This window comes from Trichogramma pretiosum, unplaced genomic scaffold (assembly GCF_000599845.2).
Source record: "Trichogramma pretiosum strain Unisexual culture from Peru unplaced genomic scaffold, Tpre_2.0 scaffold49, whole genome shotgun sequence".
In the NCBI taxonomy this organism is placed as follows: Eukaryota; Metazoa; Arthropoda; class Insecta; order Hymenoptera; family Trichogrammatidae; genus Trichogramma; species Trichogramma pretiosum.
In genome coordinates, this window is record NW_019640811.1 from 1,324,548 (window position 1) to 1,342,380 (window position 17,833).

Genomic DNA, 17,833 nt, shown 5'->3' on the forward strand with positions numbered 1-17,833 from the left:
TCAAAAATCCTCAATAGCACATTGACTTTCCCAATTTTTCTCAAAAAAAATTTAATCAATTTAAAATAAACTTTTTTAAATTTTTGAAATTTTTTAAATTAGTTGAATCGTTAAATAAGTTAATTATTAAAGGCATCGTTGTCGGATCGGTCCTCGCGACGATTTCAATCAGAATGAGGGCGAACAAGTTCGGAAATATTATCTCCTCGTCGCCGGTCAAACTTCCACTTCTTTCCTTGTCGTAGTAATGCGTGTACTTGGCGGTGTATGAGACAGTTTCGTCCTCCTCGTGATCCTGCAGATTCGTCTTTTCGTGCCACTTTCTTTGCAATAAAAAAAAATTAACATTTCCCAAAAAAACCCGAATTCCAACGTCTTGTAAAACTTACTCGTAAATGAAGGGGCCGACTTCCTTGACGACGGGTTTCTCGCCGTTGGCTACCCCCTCGGGATTCGTCACGTTGAACAGATAGCAGTGGTCGATCATAGCGAAGGGAAATTTGGCCCAGATTCCGCGCATCTGCCAGCCGGGCTTCAAAGCGATCTTCTGCAAATACCATAACGACATAATTCTGTGCCAGCAACGACAAAATTGTGCACCGGTGTTTTTCGTAACTCACTCTCCTAACGGCGAATTTTGTGGTCCTCGGTGCCACGAGGTACTTTACCAGGAGGGCGAACACGATCAGCACGACGGCTGTGATCCTCAGCTTCTGGACGCGAGTGGACCCTAGTCCAGCTCTTATCTTCTGAAGGAACTCGATTACACCGTGGAGAAGCATACTTACTCGCACGAGCTTGCTTCCAAACGCATTGTATTATTGTTTTTATTCTTCAGAGTTTTTATTGCGCATTGCGATTTAGGAGCAATGTAAAAAAAAAAAAAAAAAATTCGTCGCCGCAAAATCGCAAACCACGAGCTATATGAAGTAATTAATGCAAGGAGTGCAATTATTCACGCACACCCCTCTGACGCTCACGCAGCCTTCGGCGCCACGATACCGTAGATCAATGTCGATGATTTTTTCATAACGATTGTTTTCGCGAGACTCGAACGTATTGTAACCGATACATAAAGCGACTGCGCGAGCTCTGGCAATTTTAAAAAAGGAACTGCAACGTAAAAGTGAGAGCTTAACAAGAGCGTAGCGCCCGATATAGAATTGTAAAAAATTAACGCGCCGATGAATAGAGGGTGTAAAATCAAACTCTTCAATCGTCTACTTCTTTCTTTTTTTTTTCATCATCAAGCTTATATATTTTTGTCAAAAAAAAGTAATTTTTTCTCTTAATCCATCAATCGAAAAATCTGCCGTTCCTGCTGACGACGTTGATCCTCGTCACCTCCTGTTTCGCCGGGGTCCAGTTGCTGATCGGCGTCACCGGCTCCTCTTCGTACATTTGATTCTGATCGCGATCGTCGTTGTTATCGTGATGATTATTGTTTTTGCCGAGCACCTCGACGGCCGAGCTGCGGCCGGCGCTCGTCGTGACTTTGGTCACCTGGCGCGATCTGTAATAGTCGTAGCCCGCGTAGCCGCACAGCCCGAGGCCGACCAGCATCATCGAGTAATTCATCAATCTGCGAGAAGAAAAATATTTACGATCAATTTCGCAAGTAATTAATTTTAATTTTCTCGATTGTTGTTGCGGTGTTCGCGTACGTTTGAAACTTGTTGAAGTAGTAGGCGATCTTGATGAGGCGCACGATCCAGCGCGGCAGAATGATTATCTGATCGAACCAGAGCAGCGGCAGCAGCGCGTCCGGCAAGTTCTTCATGATCTTGAACTTCTCCACCTTGCCGATGAAGAAGTTGAACTGGGCGCGTATGTAGGCCTGCAGTATGGCGCCCGTCTGCGGCTCCTGATCGACCATCGTCGTGTGTTTGCTCTTTTGGGACATAAATTTTAAAAAAAATCGATATAATCTCGCGTGCGATAGAAAAACTTGGTTACGCGCGTACTTTTATCGGCTCGAGTCCGGCCACGGTCTCGGCGATGGTCGGGTCGACGTGCATGAGGTGCGGATTGGTCACGATCAGGGGCAGGCCGGCGCACTTGAACAGATTGTAGGTGCCCTTGTCCGGGCACGCGTCCGGCGTCTCGCAGTAGCACCTCTGCTCCGGGTACTTGTCCATGTCCGTGCCGATGTCCACCTCGTAGCGTAGCGTGCTTATGCCTTCGGAGGAGAAAAAAATACTTTTTTATTCATTTTATTTTATTTTATTTTATTTATTTATTTATTTTTTTTTCATAACATTATATTAAGTGGGTGTCTTATACGCACGAATAGTCTTCACTTCGAAAAAATTATTTGAAATTTTTTTCACTTTGACCTTAAAATCCCTTTAAAATCGTTTTGCTTTGTTTGAAAAGAATATACTAAGACAAGTAATGGAAAACTTACACTGCCGTCAATGTTAAAAAAAAACGTGTCAATAATTTATTCGCATACTATACTCGTGCTTTATAAATTCTTATACGCTTTGATGTAAAAAAAGTTGGTATTTGTTAACAAAAAGTGTCTCTAGAATCATGTCAATTTCAAATCAATTTACCCACAAACACTTTTGTACTTAGCGAATAAATTTTTTTTTCCATTTTTAATTCTTTAATTTACATTCACCATTCGCAAAATTGCAAGAAAATCATTTGAAAGTCTAGGTTTAATGCTAAATTTAACTAAGCCCTGCGCGTGAAAACTTACAACCATTAATGTTAAACGACTTCTTAAAATGATACTAAGATACCCGAAAATCGATTTTAATGTACTTACAAAAACAATGAATATTAATTTCGTCACTGTTCAGCTTAGAAGGAAGCTACTCATTGGCGAAATCAATGTTGTACACACCCTCTTGTACACACTAACAAATATAAACTGTTAAAAGAAGTTAAAGTAATCAACACTGAATTTCATTTTAGATACTTTTACATGAAATCTTCGTTGAAAATGAATATATCGGTACTGATTTACTTTTTTAAATAAAGTGCACAAAAAAAGCAAGAAAAAGCAATCGTCCACATTATTTTCAATGAAAAAATGAACCTAAAGATTTAAATCTTTACTCAAAGTTAAATTTTTTATTGAATTTGCTCAAAAACGTCATGAAAATGAAACCAATATCTTTTACCGCCAGGTGGCTACTACCTTTATTTGTAAATCTGCAAGTGTCAAAGTCAAAATAGTAGCATAAAGCGAGACCCGCGTGTAAGGAAGCCGCGTATTTTAAAGTACGGCTGTACGTAAGAGCGCGATTGTGTATCAACCATCTTGTCTGAAGATTGTATTATGTGAATTCACTCATAAAATCGAAGAATTAAAATCTCTGCCGGTATAATATTAAAAATTCATTCCTATATCCGCGAGTACGCTAAGCACGCAACGATATAATTTTAATCTACCTGCGTAGCGGCTCTTCCTCTTGTACCGGAGAAAGAGGCTGCGACACATGGAGGCGACGAACACGTCGACGGTGTCGCGGCCCTTCTTGTCGAAGAACGGATGGAGAATCGTGCCGTCGGTGCCGTAGAACGTGTCGCAGAACTCGTCGTTCCACACCGAGACGTTGGTCTTGCCGTTGTACTCGACGACGTTGCCCACCTCCATGATGTTCTTGATGCCGCGCTTCACCCGATAATGATCGATCGTGTCCGTCGCGTTCATCTGTGTGTCGCGCGCGTATAATAATATTATTATAATAACGAGCGCGAATCGAAAAATTTTCGCGCGAGACTCACCCATCCGATGAGGGACATGGCGAAGGTGACCTCGTCGAACTTGTACAGATGATACTCCTCCCACTTGTTCTTGACCTCCGAGCAGATGGCCGAGCCCGCCGTGTCCGTCACGTTGCAGTCGATCGTCAGGCCGTCGAACAGTATGTCCTTGACCTTCGCCTGCATGAATATGCTCGAGGGTTTTTTGTAAATACTGTTGAGGCCCTTCACTGCGAAGCAACGCGATAAAAAAAAAAAAAATAGGAACCAATTCGAGGTGTAATCCACTTGGCTCCTTTGACGAAATCGACTTACCGATCAGCGGCAAGGCGCTCTTTCGTATTTTCATAATTGCGCTAACTAATCCTAGTAAAAAATAATTCGGCACTGTGATCTCCTCGTCGCCCGTCAACGGGTCGGACAGCTCCTTGTTGTAGTAGTACGTGTTCTTGACGCGATACTCCACCGTGTCGTCCGACTTGCGGTCCGCCTGCGCCACCTTTTCGTGCCAGATCCTATCGAGAACGCAAAATTCAAGCTCGCACGGAGATTAGCGTAACCGAGAAAAAAATGTTATTATTGTATTTACTCGTAAATGAAGGGCCCGACCTCTTGCACGATGGGCTGGGCGCCTTGGTCGATTTCCCGCGGATTCGTCACGTTGAACATGTAGAAGCGAAACTCGATGGGAAAGGGCAGCTTGCTCCAGATCTTGCGGATCACGCCGCCCTTTCTCAGTGCCGATATCTGTTACGGACGATTCACAGGATGGAAAATGATCGAGAATTTTATAGGGATTTTTTTTGTCGATGAGCACGCGCGGACGCCACCACAACTCACTTGTTTCGTGCCCATCTTCATCATCGCCGGCGTCAGGGTCGTCTGCATGAGGATACCGCCGAAGAACAGACACAGACCCATCACGCCCAACTTTTGCTTCTTCGTCAGCGTCGACAGAATCGGCAGCATTTTTTTTTTTTTCGTATTGAAAAAGTGTTTTTCGTGCGAACAGAAATGAAAAATATTCCAAAAAAAAAGTAAAATAAGATAAAAAATCTAAAAGCTAAACTCGCACATTTTTCGACATTTTTCAACGCTGTTCCTGTTTATCAAAGCTCTGAAACAAAACTAGCAGTGATTATAATGCTCGCGCGTGCAATGAAAACTTAGCCAGGCCAATGAAATAGTCATTTGTTTACCCATGAATTTATTATGCATCAAAGTCGTGTGGGGATAAGCAACGATGCAGTTCGAGAAAGTCCGCGGCATGAATTAAAGTTAAAGTTTTTGCACTCTGAATAGATCTGAAAAATTAATTCGACGCCGAGACATTTTTTCGAGTAAAGCTATTGCCAAGGTAGAGGAGAGTGGGGCAACTTTATTTTAAAAATTCATACGATGCTTGAATATAAATTGTAGGTAAGTATTCTTTTTGAGGAGGAACTCGCGTAGCTGAAATGAATTATGCGTTCGAAATATTTTAAAATTTCTTCAATGTTGAATAAAAAATGCTCTGTAAGCGTATGAATTGGTCGAACGATTAAATTTCGAAATATAATTCTGCAAGAGATGACAGAAAGGATTAACAACCTTTTTAAGAGAAAAAATTTTCAAACTTTGTTTCGTGAGGTCTAGATAATCGAAAAAGTCGCTTTCGATACAGTGACAAAGCCTTTTTTTGAAAATTAAATTATTCTTATTCTTAAATTTAAATATTAATTAAATAAGATATTCTTCTTTTAAAATTTTCAAATTTCAGTACAAAAATTTGTAAGCTTTTTTTCGGTTTCAATCGCAAAAAATGTATAAGCCATTGTGCGCCTGAATGAGTGCAACTTTCATTTCAATTTTGGTCTACTTGATATGCGAGTGTCTGTATCGCAGTATCAATCGACATTGGAGGGGGAAAGTATCGCCCAGGAGCTATCATAACTGCGTGATCACCTCAATAATATACGAGTAGTGCGTTCAGTCACTATAATAGCGAAAAGGTAAATTCCTACAGTAACTAAGCAAGTGTTTACAAATTACATCGGTTATAGTGCTGACTTTGTGAAGCGTTTAACCTCGAATATTTTTGCAGTCGATACAATCGTGAACATTTATAGTGAAAATACATATTATCAAGGGCGAGATGGAAAACAGAGAAGACACAGTTAGGTATAACATTTTATGTTCAAGATACGATACTTTTTCAAAGGGGTTTTTCGTCATTAAATTGAATTGTTTCTTAGGGTGAAGAAAGAACCGAAAGATAATTGTCTGGATGCAAGTGACGATTATATTTTTAATTCGGTGGACCCTTGCGAAGATAAAAACTTTTTGTCATTACCGTTTTGCAAATCATCTGTGAGTTATCGTAATAATTTGAATTATGTTCCAATTTATCACTATCTACAATGATTACACAATTACACTTTTAGGAAAATCACATGAATGAGGTTATGGCAATAAAGGAAAAGTTAGACGAACAAATATTCATAGATATTGAGTACAAAGATGTTAAACTTGAACCAAAGTCTCGATCAAAAACCATCTACAAAACTGAATATCAAAGTTTCCTACCTATTGTGAAAATGGAAAATCGAATTCAGACTAATAACTTGAGTGGTAAAAATCTTATAATTTTGATAAAGAAAGATTTCGATTATCATAATAATTGTCAATTTCAAGAAAAGTTCCAATTGAAGCTAGATGAATATATAGGTACTAAAAGGTTTAGAAAAACGACTCAAGGTAAATTATTTTACGAGTGTCAAACGTGTCAAAAAGTTTATAACGGAAAAGCGAGTTTAATTGCACATATCAACTCGACCCATAAGAGTATAAGACCACTTGAATGTACAATTTGCCACAAATCATTCGCCAAAAAAAGTACCATTAAATATCACACAAATACAGTACATCATCGTATCCAACCTTACGAGTGTGGTATTTGTTTCAAATCATTTGGATACAATGCTGATCTTAAGAGACACAATAATACTGTACATAATCAAATCAAACTCATTGAATGTCAGATTTGTCACAAATCATTTTCATTCAAAAGTGATTTCAATAGACACATAAGAGCAGTACATGATCTTACTAAACCCTTTGAATGTGAGATTTGTCACAAATCATTTGGACAAAAAGTCACCCTCAAACATCACTTAAAGCCCTTCGAGTGTGACGTCTGCCGAAAATCATTCGGACACAAAAATCATCTCAGAACTCACATAAATGCAGTACATAAGCGTATTAAACCCTTCGAATGTAAAATTTGTCACAAATCATTTGGATACCAAAGTCATCTTAAAACTCATATATTGGCTGTACATGATCGTAGCAAACTCTTTGAATGTGAGATTTGTCACAAATCATTTGGACAAAAAGTCAACCTTAAACGTCACTTAAATGTAGTACATAATCGGAGCAAACTTTTCGAGTGTGACATTTGTCACAAATCATTTGGAGAAAAAAGTAAACTCAAAAATCACAAAAACGTAGTACATTATCGGACCAAACCCTTTGAATGTGAGATTTGTCACAAATCATTTGGATACATGGGTAACCTCAGTAGACACGTGAATGCAGTACATAATCAGAGCAAACCCTTCGAATGTAACATTTGTCATAAATCTTTCGGACAAAAAGTCAATCTCAAAACTCACATAAATGCCGTACACGATCGTAGCAAACCCTTCGATTGTGAGATTTGTCACAAATCATTTGGAGAAAAAAGTAAACTCAAAAATCACAAAAACGTAGTACATAATCGGAGCAAACCCTTTGAATGTGAGATTTGTCACAAATCATTTGGACAAAAACAACACCTCGAAACTCATAAATACAGTACATAATCAGAGCAAATCGTTTGAGTGTGACAATTGTCACAAATCATTTGGACATAAGGAGAATCTCAAAAAACATATAATGGAGGTACATAATTGTAGATAATCTTTTGAATGTGAGATTTGTCAAGAATCATTTGGATACCATAATCTACTGAAAAGGCATATATTAAGAGAGTACATGAAGATGGAAGCAAATTTTTGAATGTGAGATTTTTTCCGAGACATTTAGACGCAATGAAGCTTCTACAATCACATGAGTATGCTACGAAATTAAAAAAAATTATATAAATATTACAATTTAGTAAAAAATAATAAAATATTTCAAACTGTTATCGATTTGGTTGTGACTGTGAAAAATCTTCCCAGCACCTATTCCCTGTATCGATTTGCTGCGAGAAAATCCTTGCATTGAAGCAAGAATTATTCCTAAATACCGCATGCCAACCTGTTTGACTCATTCAAATGCATGCCAAAAATTTAACTACATCAATGATGGATGAAAATAGCTTCCAGTATATTGGAAAAGAGCTTCCTCTTAAAAATTTAATTTTCCTATTTTTACGTGTGAAATATTAGTGAAATATGGCACTGTCCTTTTTCTAGATTATGAATTCTAGTGAAAAAATTTGACTATTATGTGATTAATAAATACATTCATTTGCTACTGCTTTTCTAAAAAATTAAATTCATTAATTATAAATTGATCTGTACGCTCTTACAGAAGCACTTACGTTAAATGATGTACTCTACTTGGTTAATGCCAATTGTTATATCTGTACTATTAGAAGATAATAAAAAGTGTCGCAAATTAATTTACAAAGAGCTTCTTCCGAAAAATACGGTTATTAATTATTTCTTTCATGGGTAAAATCTAAAATATTAATAAAAAATATTAACTTCTAGTCAATATTAACATGTCGTACAAATTTATTCAGAAAAGCGAAAACAAAATTTATTCATTTTTTAAATAATCCACAATTCCAACAAATCACCAACACAATTTATTTATACGTTCGTACATCCCTGAATGACTATCAATTTTTTCATTGGGATTTATTATCTTTTATATATTCCTTATTTTGGTACCACGAGAATGTTTTTTCTATTCATATATGTTGCTAATAGAATCATCGTTTCCATGAGACGTAAAATAAGCGGCAGTAAAAACTCTACCGACGAAATGTCTGAAATCACCCGCTTGAGTATGCCCATTGCGTCGATTTCATTCATCAGAGAAATTAACATTTCAACTGATAATTATGATTTAATTATTTAATGTTTAAAATCAAAAAGAAATTTTTCTTATATTTATTCACCTGTAACGAACCAACTGTATTCAGACTTTTGTTTCTTGCTGGAACATTTTTTATGCAATAGCATAGACTGCCCTCTCGTCTTCATTATTAATTCATACTGTACACAATGAATTCAACATTATTATTTTTTATTTACACCAAGAATCGTGGAATCGAAATAAAACTGTTCCAAATAAAATGTTTTTCTCGTTTATTTACGTATTATAATACATGATATAATTAATTAACGGAGATATTTGAAAACATCAGCATTTGTAAATGTATACAGTACAAAAATTGGATAGAAAAAGGAGAAGAAGCAAAAAGAAGTTTAACGTCGTCGCGCGCCGTATTATCCCACACTATTCCAAGTAAGACGAGTAGGCTCTCGGCTGCACGGAGATGCTGTTCTGATGGTAAACGGCCGTCTTGGCTCGGCCCTCGGCCAGCTCGTCGGCCTCGCGATCGACGTTTCTGGTCAGCGTCATCACCAGATTCTGCTGCTGCGCCGCGTGGTCGTCGTGACCGTCCGCCGGCCCCGTCGAGCCAGCCTGCGCGTCGGTCTGCGTGCTCTTCTGCTCGAGCACGAGGCTCGTCACGTGGATCGACTGCTGATACTGGAACACGGCGAAGAGCAGCATCGCCAGGCCGCCGAATATCATCGTGAAGTTGACGAGTCTGCGCGCGTAATTTTGATTATAAATTATTTTGTCGAGCTGCGCGACGATGCTGTAATTATTATTAACCGAGGAAACTCACTCCATCGAGGTGATGATTTTGTCGCTCATCTTCAGTATTCGCAGTATCCACTTGGGTAGTATGACGACGTTGTCGACCCAGAACAGCGGCAGCAGCGCCTCGGGAAAGTTGCGCATCAGCTTGAACTTCTCGACCTTGGTCAGGAACATGTTCACCTGGGCCCGGAAGTTGGCGTTTATCAGGGCTCCCGTGGACGGATGAAAATCGGCGATTATTTTGTGCTTTTTCTGCGCGCGTTATACAAAAGATATCGAATCAATTTTTACCGCAAAAAAAAAAACCAGGTAACGAACCTTATCGGTGGACAGGCCCTCGACGGTCGTGATGAAGTACGGATCGGCGTCGAAGAAGTGCGGATGGCTGACGATTATCGGCGTCCCGACGCACTTGTACAGATCGAATATGCCCTTCATCTGGCAGCTGGCCGACTTGTGACAGTAGCAGCGATGATGCGGATGGCTGTCCACGTCCACGCCGAAGTCCGCCGTGTACCTCAGCGTGCGCATGCCCTTGAACTGGCCGATCGACTCGTAATAGACGACGAGGCTGCGACAGAGCTCCGAGGCGAAGATCGCCAGCACGTCCTTGCCGGTCTTGTCGAAGAACGGCTGGTACAGTATGCCCGCGGTGCCGTGGAACGAGTCGCAGACCTCGTCGTCCCAGACCGACAGCTTGTCCTGGTCGTTGAGCGCCACGATCTTGCCGACCTCCATGACGTCGGCGATGCCCCGCTTCACCCGGTACTCGTCGCCGTCCTCCGACGCGTTCATCTGAAAAGCCAAAAAAAAAAAAATATTACAATGCACTGTAATATAGGGGCCCGCGTGTACGTTGCGACTTACCCATCCGATGACCGACAGGGCGAAGGTCTTGGTGTCGAGCTTCTTCAGGTGGTACTCCTCCCACTTGGCGTGGAGCTCGTTGCAGATGGCCAGGCCCGCCGAGTCCGTCACGTTGCAGTCGATCGGCAGGCCGTCGATCAGTATCTCCCTGACCTTGGCCTTGATGAACATGCTGCTGGGCTTGCGGAATATGCTGTTCAGGCCTTTGACTAAATGTATAAAAAAGTCAAAACCATACAATAGCGCGATTTTCTCTTTATTCAATATGTATCATACCGATCAACGGCAGGGTGGTCGGATGCACCCTGAGTATCGTGTGTATCATGCCGAGCATGAAGTAGTGCGGCACGATGATCTCCTCGTCGCCGGTCAACTTTTTGCTCTTGGTCTTGTTGTAGTAGAACGTGTCCTTGACCATGAACGCCACCGTGTCGTCCTCGTCCCGATCCCTCTGCTTGATTTTCTCGTGCCACATGCTAATTATTAATTTTTTTCTCATCAATATACATCGCGACCGGAAATTATGTTATATTAATTCGTGTATAAGCTTAACACTGACTCGTAAACGTAGGGGCCGATCTCGCGCACGATCGGCTTGGCACCCGTGGCCTCGACGTCCTCGTGATTTGTCACGTTGAACATGTAGACGCGAAACTCAATGGCGAAGGGCAGCTTCGACCATATGGAGCGGAACATGTTTCCCTCTTTCAGGCAGACGCTCTATCGCACATATATATATATATATTTTATATAATAATAATAATAATATAAAAGCTCGAACGAGCTCCTCGTTAATAATTCACACGCGATACACAGCTGCGGCATAAGTGCGTGAGCTTGCGCGCGTGTGTTATAAAGCTCTAGAGCTTGCGGGAAAATCGATCGCATTCATGGGCAGCTGTATAGACTTTTCGCACTTTACACACATACACGTGCCCGTTTATACTTGTGTATCCGTGTGTTATATCGTAATTAAAATTATACTTGTGCCGTATTGTATAGTTAAAGTAAACACCTTCTTGGTGGCGTACTGGAGGAGAGCCGGCGAGATCTGCGTCTGCATGATCAGGCCGAGCAGAAAGAAGCAGGAACCGGCCGCTCCGACTTTTTGTATGCTGGCCAGTCGCATCGTGCATCGTGTCGAGAGATGATGGCATACAATTACGTCGGCCTGTGTGTATTACACGTCGTTTCCCGCCAATTATTTCAAAACCTTCGCCGTCAAAGTCGTCGTCGCGCTTTTACAATCGATCGTTGGCATTGGCGCGAATCACGAAATTACAACGGAAACATGATACACTCGAAAAGAAACGTGCGAAAAAAAAAAAGAAAAGACAAAAAAGAAAGAACGATTCCGTGCCCTTCTTATAGCGCTACGAAAGCCGAACTGCTGCTGCACGTCGAGTCGATGCGTGCGTGTCGCCCGCGAGGAAACGAACGAACCAACTCCGCCGGGGGTGAGGCCTAAAGCTCCCCGACTGCGTATTGTTATTATATATGAAATAACGCGTGTGTTTATAACACGTCGGCCGAATGGAGAATGTCACGGGCGCGTCGATAAGCCTCGTGAATTTTGCATACTTGGAAAGAATAAGAAAAAAAAAATTTTATTATATGTCGAAGAGAACGCAATTAGATGTAATTGTTATTTCTTTTCCTTCTTTTTTGGGGGGCGAAACGCAATATTCGTCGTCGCAGTCGAGGTGTAAACTCATTGTTATTGATACGATTTTCGTGAATGACGAGAATGCGAATTTTGAAATGAGAACTTTATTAACCCAACTGATAGAGTACACAATGAAAATACATGAGGATTATAAGTAACGATCATTGAATTCTATGGAGCAATAAAAACAGGATTTGCTCGCCTTCTTTTCTCTTTTTTTTTGCGTAATAAAGCTAAGAAGTACAACATTACACTATTTACGAGAGTGCGTTCAATATTCTATATAGTGCTCGTTACGTGTATCGGCGATATTAGAACTTTTTTTTTTTCGTACAATCCGTGCCCCGCGCTTGACTTTTAACTCGACGAGTTTTCAAGCGCAATAAAAATATAGTCGATTTATGTAGAACTTACGCGTGAGTCGTGAAATCTTTTTTTTTTTTTTTGCAAGATCGATACCTCATCGGAATTGATTCGACAAAATATATGTGTGTAACTTTTCATTGTACTCTGACCGAAAGCTCGCCGTGGTGCTCACAAATACGAGCTGAGACAGCAATGTAAAACAAAGCTCGCATATATGTGCCAATAACTCGGCTTTTTCTCTTTCGATTTCCGAAAAAGTTCGGACACGCGCCATTTAGCGATAACTCAGATACTTAATACAGTACTTTAGTCAGTCGGCAATGCCAATTAGACCAATCGACGCGTATCACTGATAACCCGACTAGCCACGCTATACGTTAATTGAAAAATTGCGATCGCACTTTTTCGGTGGTGTCCGGGCGAACTTTCAGTCGTCTATATAACGAATGTAAAATAGCATATATGTACCGAACGAACTGTAATTGGCTCTATAGGTACGATACAATTATCCTATCGCACTACTAATGCGATCGATAATTCGCTTATGTATTATATATCTCCCACCTCGTGTATGTACATTATTTACAAGTATATGATATACGTTCTCTTTTGCACGGAAAATAATAAGATGCTTTTTTTGTTGTTTTTTGTTTTTTAACTGATGTTGGGCGGTATCGGCGCCTGTACCGTACTGATATTCATCTTCTTCTCGGCGTCGCCGTTGCCGTGGCCGTTACCGACGTTGCTGCCCTGCACCGTCGTCTTCGAGTTGGCCTTGTCCACGTAGTTCTGCTTGACGAACAGGCCACCGCCCGACATGATCATCAGCAGTCCGCCGAACATCATGAACTTGCCGAACATCCTGGATTGGCGAATTTTCAACGTTATATTAACGATTTATGAGCGTTATAATAGGGTAAACCTACCGATGCCCAAATACGCTTCAATAATCGACCACAGTGAGATATTATTCAAATAAATAGTAATTAAAATTAAATGATGACGTGAAGAACATTTTTTTCACTTTTTTAAATATCATATTTTCAGAAAAAAATTATAGCTGCACTTTTGAATCGTTAAACTTTTATTTATACGATCTAAAACTTTGCCGTAATACTTCAATGAAAGAGATCGTTTAGAATTCAACCACATGGTCGAGGTTTTTTCACTTTGTGTACGATTCAAATTGCATTGTGGCTTTGATAAAATAGTCATCTTTAGACGAATTCAGCTCCACAGATTTGAAATTAGCGTAGAAAAATTTCACTTATTTTAAATCATTATAAATCTTAAAAATCATCGTTTTATCTTAGATTTTCGTGGAAAATCAACACTCATAAAATTATGAGTTAAATTACTCCCCAAACCGATCCCAAAAAATCAATTGTTTGTCTGTATAAAAAACGGCAGAATCGTGAACGTGATTAAAATGATTTAATCAACAACTTCCAATAAACTTTAATGATTTATAGATAAGTGTGTCAATTCAATTTTTAAGAGCGAAAATAGGTTCCTGATGCATTTCAATACAACAGCATTATGTCCATTTATAATGCTTTCAGCCTTCAAAAATAAAATTATAAGCAAGTTTTAAGTTGATGTCATTAACTACAAGCTTTTTGGATCAAGTGCAAGTACTCTTTCGAAACTTTTCCTTTTTAGGTCAATTTAAAGTGCGAATTTTTCTCAAGCGGGTCGAGTACCGATACGTTTTACCCTATATACATTCTCATCGCACTCACTTTCCCATCTTGTACATGACCGCGCCGCCGCGTATCTCCTTGAGCAGAAAGTCCGGCAGCACGATCTGCTCGTCGAACCAGAACAGGGGCAGCAGCGCGTCGGGGAACTTCTTCATGAGCTTGAACTTGGGCACGGGCATGATGAACATGTTGAATTGGGCCCGGGTGCAGGCCTGCACCGGGGCACCCGACAGCGGCTCCAGATCGATCAGCATCTGGTGCTTAGCCTTTAACAAAAAAAAATAATAATAATAATAATAATAATAATAATAACGATAGCAGCGCGTGTGACTTTGGATTAATTACTCGCGCGCGCGCGCCAAGCGATATAATAATAATTAATGAGGCTTGCTCTTATAAGGTCTCTCGCCGCGCAACGACTATAAGCTCCGCGCGCGATCTATAATGCATCGAATAAAATCCATAAATATGTATGTATACCGGATCGGGGCTCATGCCGTCCACCTGCTCCGAGAACGACGGATCGGCCATGTAGAAGTGCGGATTGGTGAGCACGAGCGGCAGCTTGATGCACTTCATGAGGTCGTAGGCGCCCTTCTTCAGGCACTTGTCGGGCTCCGGGCAGTAGCACTTGTGCAGCTCGTTGTGCTCCCCGTCGGTGCCGAGATCCGCCGAGTAGCGCAGCGTCCTGATGCCCTTGAACTTGCTCTTGGCCTGAAAGCGACAGCTGACGCTGCGGCAGAGATCCGTGTTGAAGGCGACGATGTCGTCGGCGCCGCGTCGATCGAACTTAGGATGGAAGACGGTGCCGTCGGTGCCGTTGAACTGGTCGCAGTAGTCGTCGTCCCACACGGAGATGTTGGCCTTGTCGGCGTACTCGACCACCTTGCCGACGTCCATGATGTTCTTGAGGCCGCGCTTGACGCGCAGGCGGGCCTTGGCGTCGGTGCCGTTGCGCGCGGCCCATAAAGAGAGCAGGTACTGATCCTCGGCGACCATCTTCAGGCCGAACTCCTCGTGGGCGGCCTTGACCTCCGAGCAGATGGCCGCACCCGCGAAATCCTTGGCCGTGCAGTCGATGAACAGGCCGTCGAACAGTATGTCCTTGACCTTGGCCTTGATGAATATGCTGTTGGGCTTGGAGAATATTATGTCCACCGCCTTGCCTGAGTGAACGAAAAAAAAAAAACAAAAGTAGATCCCATTCCTCAAAGGTGGATTCATATATAACTTACCGACTATGGGCACGGCCGTGGGTTTGGTCCTGAGCAGGGCGTTGACGATGCCCAGGATGAGATAGTGCGGCACGATTATCTCCTCGTCGCCGGTCAAGCCGTTGCTCTTCTCCGCGTTGAAGAAGTACGTGTCCCTCATGGTGAAGGATATCGTGTCGTCCTCGTCGCGATCCTCCTGATTCGTTTTCTCGTGGTATTTGCTATACGGATAAACACGAGCGTTAAAGCTAATAATTATGGACCAAAAAAAAAAAATTCAGATGCTCCGCATCGGGCGATCGACTCACTCGTACACGAAGGGGCCGACCTCCTGGACGATCGGCTTCTCGCCCTCCTTGATGCCGTCCGGATTCGTCACGTTGAACATGTAGAAGTTCATGTTGACGACGAACGGGAACTTGCTCCAGGTGTCGCGCATCATCCAGCCCTTCTTCAGCGCGACTTTCTATAAATTCATTCGTTTTAAATCAGGATCGAATATTTTTTCCGAGCTTTATTCTCTTATACCCTCTTCAGTTGAAGCTTCAAGATGGTCGGAAAGATGGCCGTGGTGTAGAGCACGGAGAACACGAACATGCCGATACCGGCCAGGGCGGCCTTCTGCGCCAGACTGAACTGCATCGTTCCGCTGGATCTTCTTTTAGAAGCAGCAGCAGGCGGGTCCTCGACGATCCAGTTGAAAAAGCTCAGCAGGGCACGAAAACTCACCGAATCGCGCAAGTACTTTCTCGCGCGAGTCACCAATCGTCCGATCGTCGCGCGTACGCTCGACGATGGGAGAATTTTGGGTTGTTATCGATCTCTTCGAACGGACGAAATTCCGCAGCTGAGTGAGACTAAAAAAAGATAGATCTCCGTATAACTTTAACGAGACGAACGCGTACGCTCTATCCGTCTATCGTGCTTCTACGAGAGCAACTGCGCCTTTTCCTCTTCTTCTTTTCTTTCTTTTTTTTTGTCCCGATCTTATAGGCTCTTATAGGGGGGTGTTTTTAAGAGCGGTGCATTATAGACAGCCAATGATTGCCCTGCTGAGCAGCAGAAGGGTGTCCCCGTGTGCGTGCGTGTAAGTTAATCGCAACGGTTAAAAAAAAAAAAATTACCCATTCCTCGTTTACTTATGCACACCTGTATAGAAATAATTGCCCCGCCGCCGCCGTATTTTCTTTAGAATATCGCTGCGAAATTAATTTACACGTATGTATTTGAACTTGACGTGTGCGAGCCGAGAATAAGCTGTAGAGATTCGATGGACTGTATGGAAAGCGTGTGCGATTACCGTAAGTCCGTATTATCTATCGATTGAGTAAAAAACAAATGAAAGTATTCGTCGGCTGTCTTGTTTGAAAATGAAAAAAAAAGTAATAATAACGACTCGATTTTTACTGAAATCGATCCAAGTTTGCGAGTACCAAGAGTGCTAGCGAGAGAAACTGTTGTCGATCGAAGTAAAAATTCATCTTTATTCCCCTGCTATTTACAGAATTTGATACAATAATTATCAATATTAAATCAGGGCAGCATCAATTATAAGAATTGAATCATTACAGACACTTGTAGTACTTGCTTTTGACGAGCACCTTGATTATCTTAACGTCCGGCGGCCGATCGGCCTCGGGATTCTTCGCGCCGATCGCGTCCACGATCTCTTGACCGCTGACCACTCGACCGAACACGACTTGGCGATCGTCGAATTCGGCGGCCAGCTCCCTCAGGCTGATGAATAATTGGCCTTTATTTAAGCTGGCCATGCTCACCGTGTACGGCTCGTCGTGTCTCGGCAACTCCTTGGCGATCAACTCGTCCTCGAGGAGGTGGCCGCCGGCCCAGATCGACTCGCCGGGGTCGCCACCCGTCCGTATCAGCAGGCCCGGCGCGAGCCGATGAAAGCCGCGGCCGTTGTAGTAGCCCGACTGGGCCAGCGAGCGAAAGCTCTCCACGGCCCGGGGCGCCTCGTCGCCGAACAGCTCGATCACGATGTCGCCCAGGCTCGTGCGCACGTTGGCCAGCTGCTCCTGCACTATCGTTTCGTCGTCGGCGCCGATCTCGCTGATCATGATGATTTCTAGCTGTTCGATGTGTGTGTACACGATAAAATTAATAACCTTGCGAAGGTAGCTGAATCGAAGTACTCCGAGCAGCTCGTAGAATTTTTGTGTATATAATTATTNTTGCAATCGATACGACGATGCCGAAGGCTTGGCCGAGTTTTTCTTCAAGATCAACGAAAAAAACAATCGAAAGGTGAAGATCCATGCAAAGGACAAGTTGGGCCGTACACCACTGCAATTAGCTGTGTTGAGCCTTGCGCCAAAAACTCTCGATGTACTCTTGAAATACCGCGCTGATCTGTCCAGCTTCGTTTTTCCCTCTGAGAATTATTTTGCTAAGGATTTGGAACCATCGTCGTC

The 17,833-nt window shown here is 42.2% G+C and overlaps 6 protein-coding genes across 6 annotated transcripts; 1 reads left to right on the forward strand and 5 right to left on the reverse strand.

The window, feature by feature from the left end:
* On the reverse strand, positions 1 to 864 carry LOC106655789 (sensory neuron membrane protein 1-like). The gene is made up of 4 exons (XM_014376346.2): positions 621 to 864; positions 390 to 547; positions 161 to 323; positions 1 to 39 (listed from the first exon to the last, which is right to left on the reverse strand). Exons 1-4 carry the CDS (start codon positions 780 to 782, stop codon positions 1 to 3), a joined length of 522 nt encoding a protein of 173 aa, XP_014231832.1. The 5' UTR covers positions 783 to 864.
* Positions 865 to 1,257: 393 nt separating this feature from the next.
* LOC106655788 (sensory neuron membrane protein 1-like) lies at positions 1,258 to 4,835 on the reverse strand. Its single transcript, XM_014376345.2, has 8 exons — positions 4,561 to 4,835; positions 4,310 to 4,467; positions 4,036 to 4,235; positions 3,742 to 3,950; positions 3,406 to 3,667; positions 1,965 to 2,179; positions 1,665 to 1,891; positions 1,258 to 1,582 (listed from the first exon to the last, which is right to left on the reverse strand). The coding sequence occupies exons 1-8, from the start codon at positions 4,687 to 4,689 to the stop codon at positions 1,297 to 1,299; spliced, it is 1,686 nt and encodes a 561-aa protein (XP_014231831.1). The 5' UTR covers positions 4,690 to 4,835; the 3' UTR covers positions 1,258 to 1,296.
* An 856-nt stretch (positions 4,836 to 5,691) lies between these two features.
* Positions 5,692 to 7,290, forward strand: LOC106655787 (zinc finger protein OZF-like). The gene is made up of 4 exons (XM_014376344.2): positions 5,692 to 5,880; positions 5,955 to 6,069; positions 6,144 to 7,121; positions 7,210 to 7,290. The coding sequence occupies exons 1-4, from the start codon at positions 5,855 to 5,857 to the stop codon at positions 7,288 to 7,290; spliced, it is 1,200 nt and encodes a 399-aa protein (XP_014231830.1). The 5' UTR covers positions 5,692 to 5,854.
* Positions 7,291 to 9,045: 1,755 nt separating this feature from the next.
* LOC106655786 (sensory neuron membrane protein 1-like) lies at positions 9,046 to 11,861 on the reverse strand. Its single transcript, XM_014376343.2, has 7 exons — positions 11,468 to 11,861; positions 11,012 to 11,172; positions 10,729 to 10,928; positions 10,453 to 10,661; positions 9,904 to 10,380; positions 9,611 to 9,837; positions 9,046 to 9,529 (listed from the first exon to the last, which is right to left on the reverse strand). The coding sequence occupies exons 1-7, from the start codon at positions 11,579 to 11,581 to the stop codon at positions 9,214 to 9,216; spliced, it is 1,704 nt and encodes a 567-aa protein (XP_014231829.1). The 5' UTR covers positions 11,582 to 11,861; the 3' UTR covers positions 9,046 to 9,213.
* Positions 11,862 to 12,177: 316 nt separating this feature from the next.
* LOC106655828 (sensory neuron membrane protein 1-like) lies at positions 12,178 to 16,571 on the reverse strand. The gene is made up of 6 exons (XM_014376393.2): positions 15,930 to 16,571; positions 15,710 to 15,867; positions 15,423 to 15,622; positions 14,668 to 15,353; positions 14,227 to 14,453; positions 12,178 to 13,346 (listed from the first exon to the last, which is right to left on the reverse strand). Exons 1-6 carry the CDS (start codon positions 16,041 to 16,043, stop codon positions 13,139 to 13,141), a joined length of 1,593 nt encoding a protein of 530 aa, XP_014231879.1. The 5' UTR covers positions 16,044 to 16,571; the 3' UTR covers positions 12,178 to 13,138.
* Positions 16,572 to 16,865: 294 nt separating this feature from the next.
* Positions 16,866 to 17,586, reverse strand: LOC106655859 (peptidylprolyl isomerase domain and WD repeat-containing protein 1-like). The gene has a single exon (XM_014376442.2). The coding sequence runs from the start codon at positions 17,477 to 17,479 to the stop codon at positions 16,967 to 16,969; it is 513 nt and encodes a 170-aa protein (XP_014231928.1). The 5' UTR covers positions 17,480 to 17,586; the 3' UTR covers positions 16,866 to 16,966.
* Positions 17,587 to 17,833: the final 247 nt, after the last annotated feature.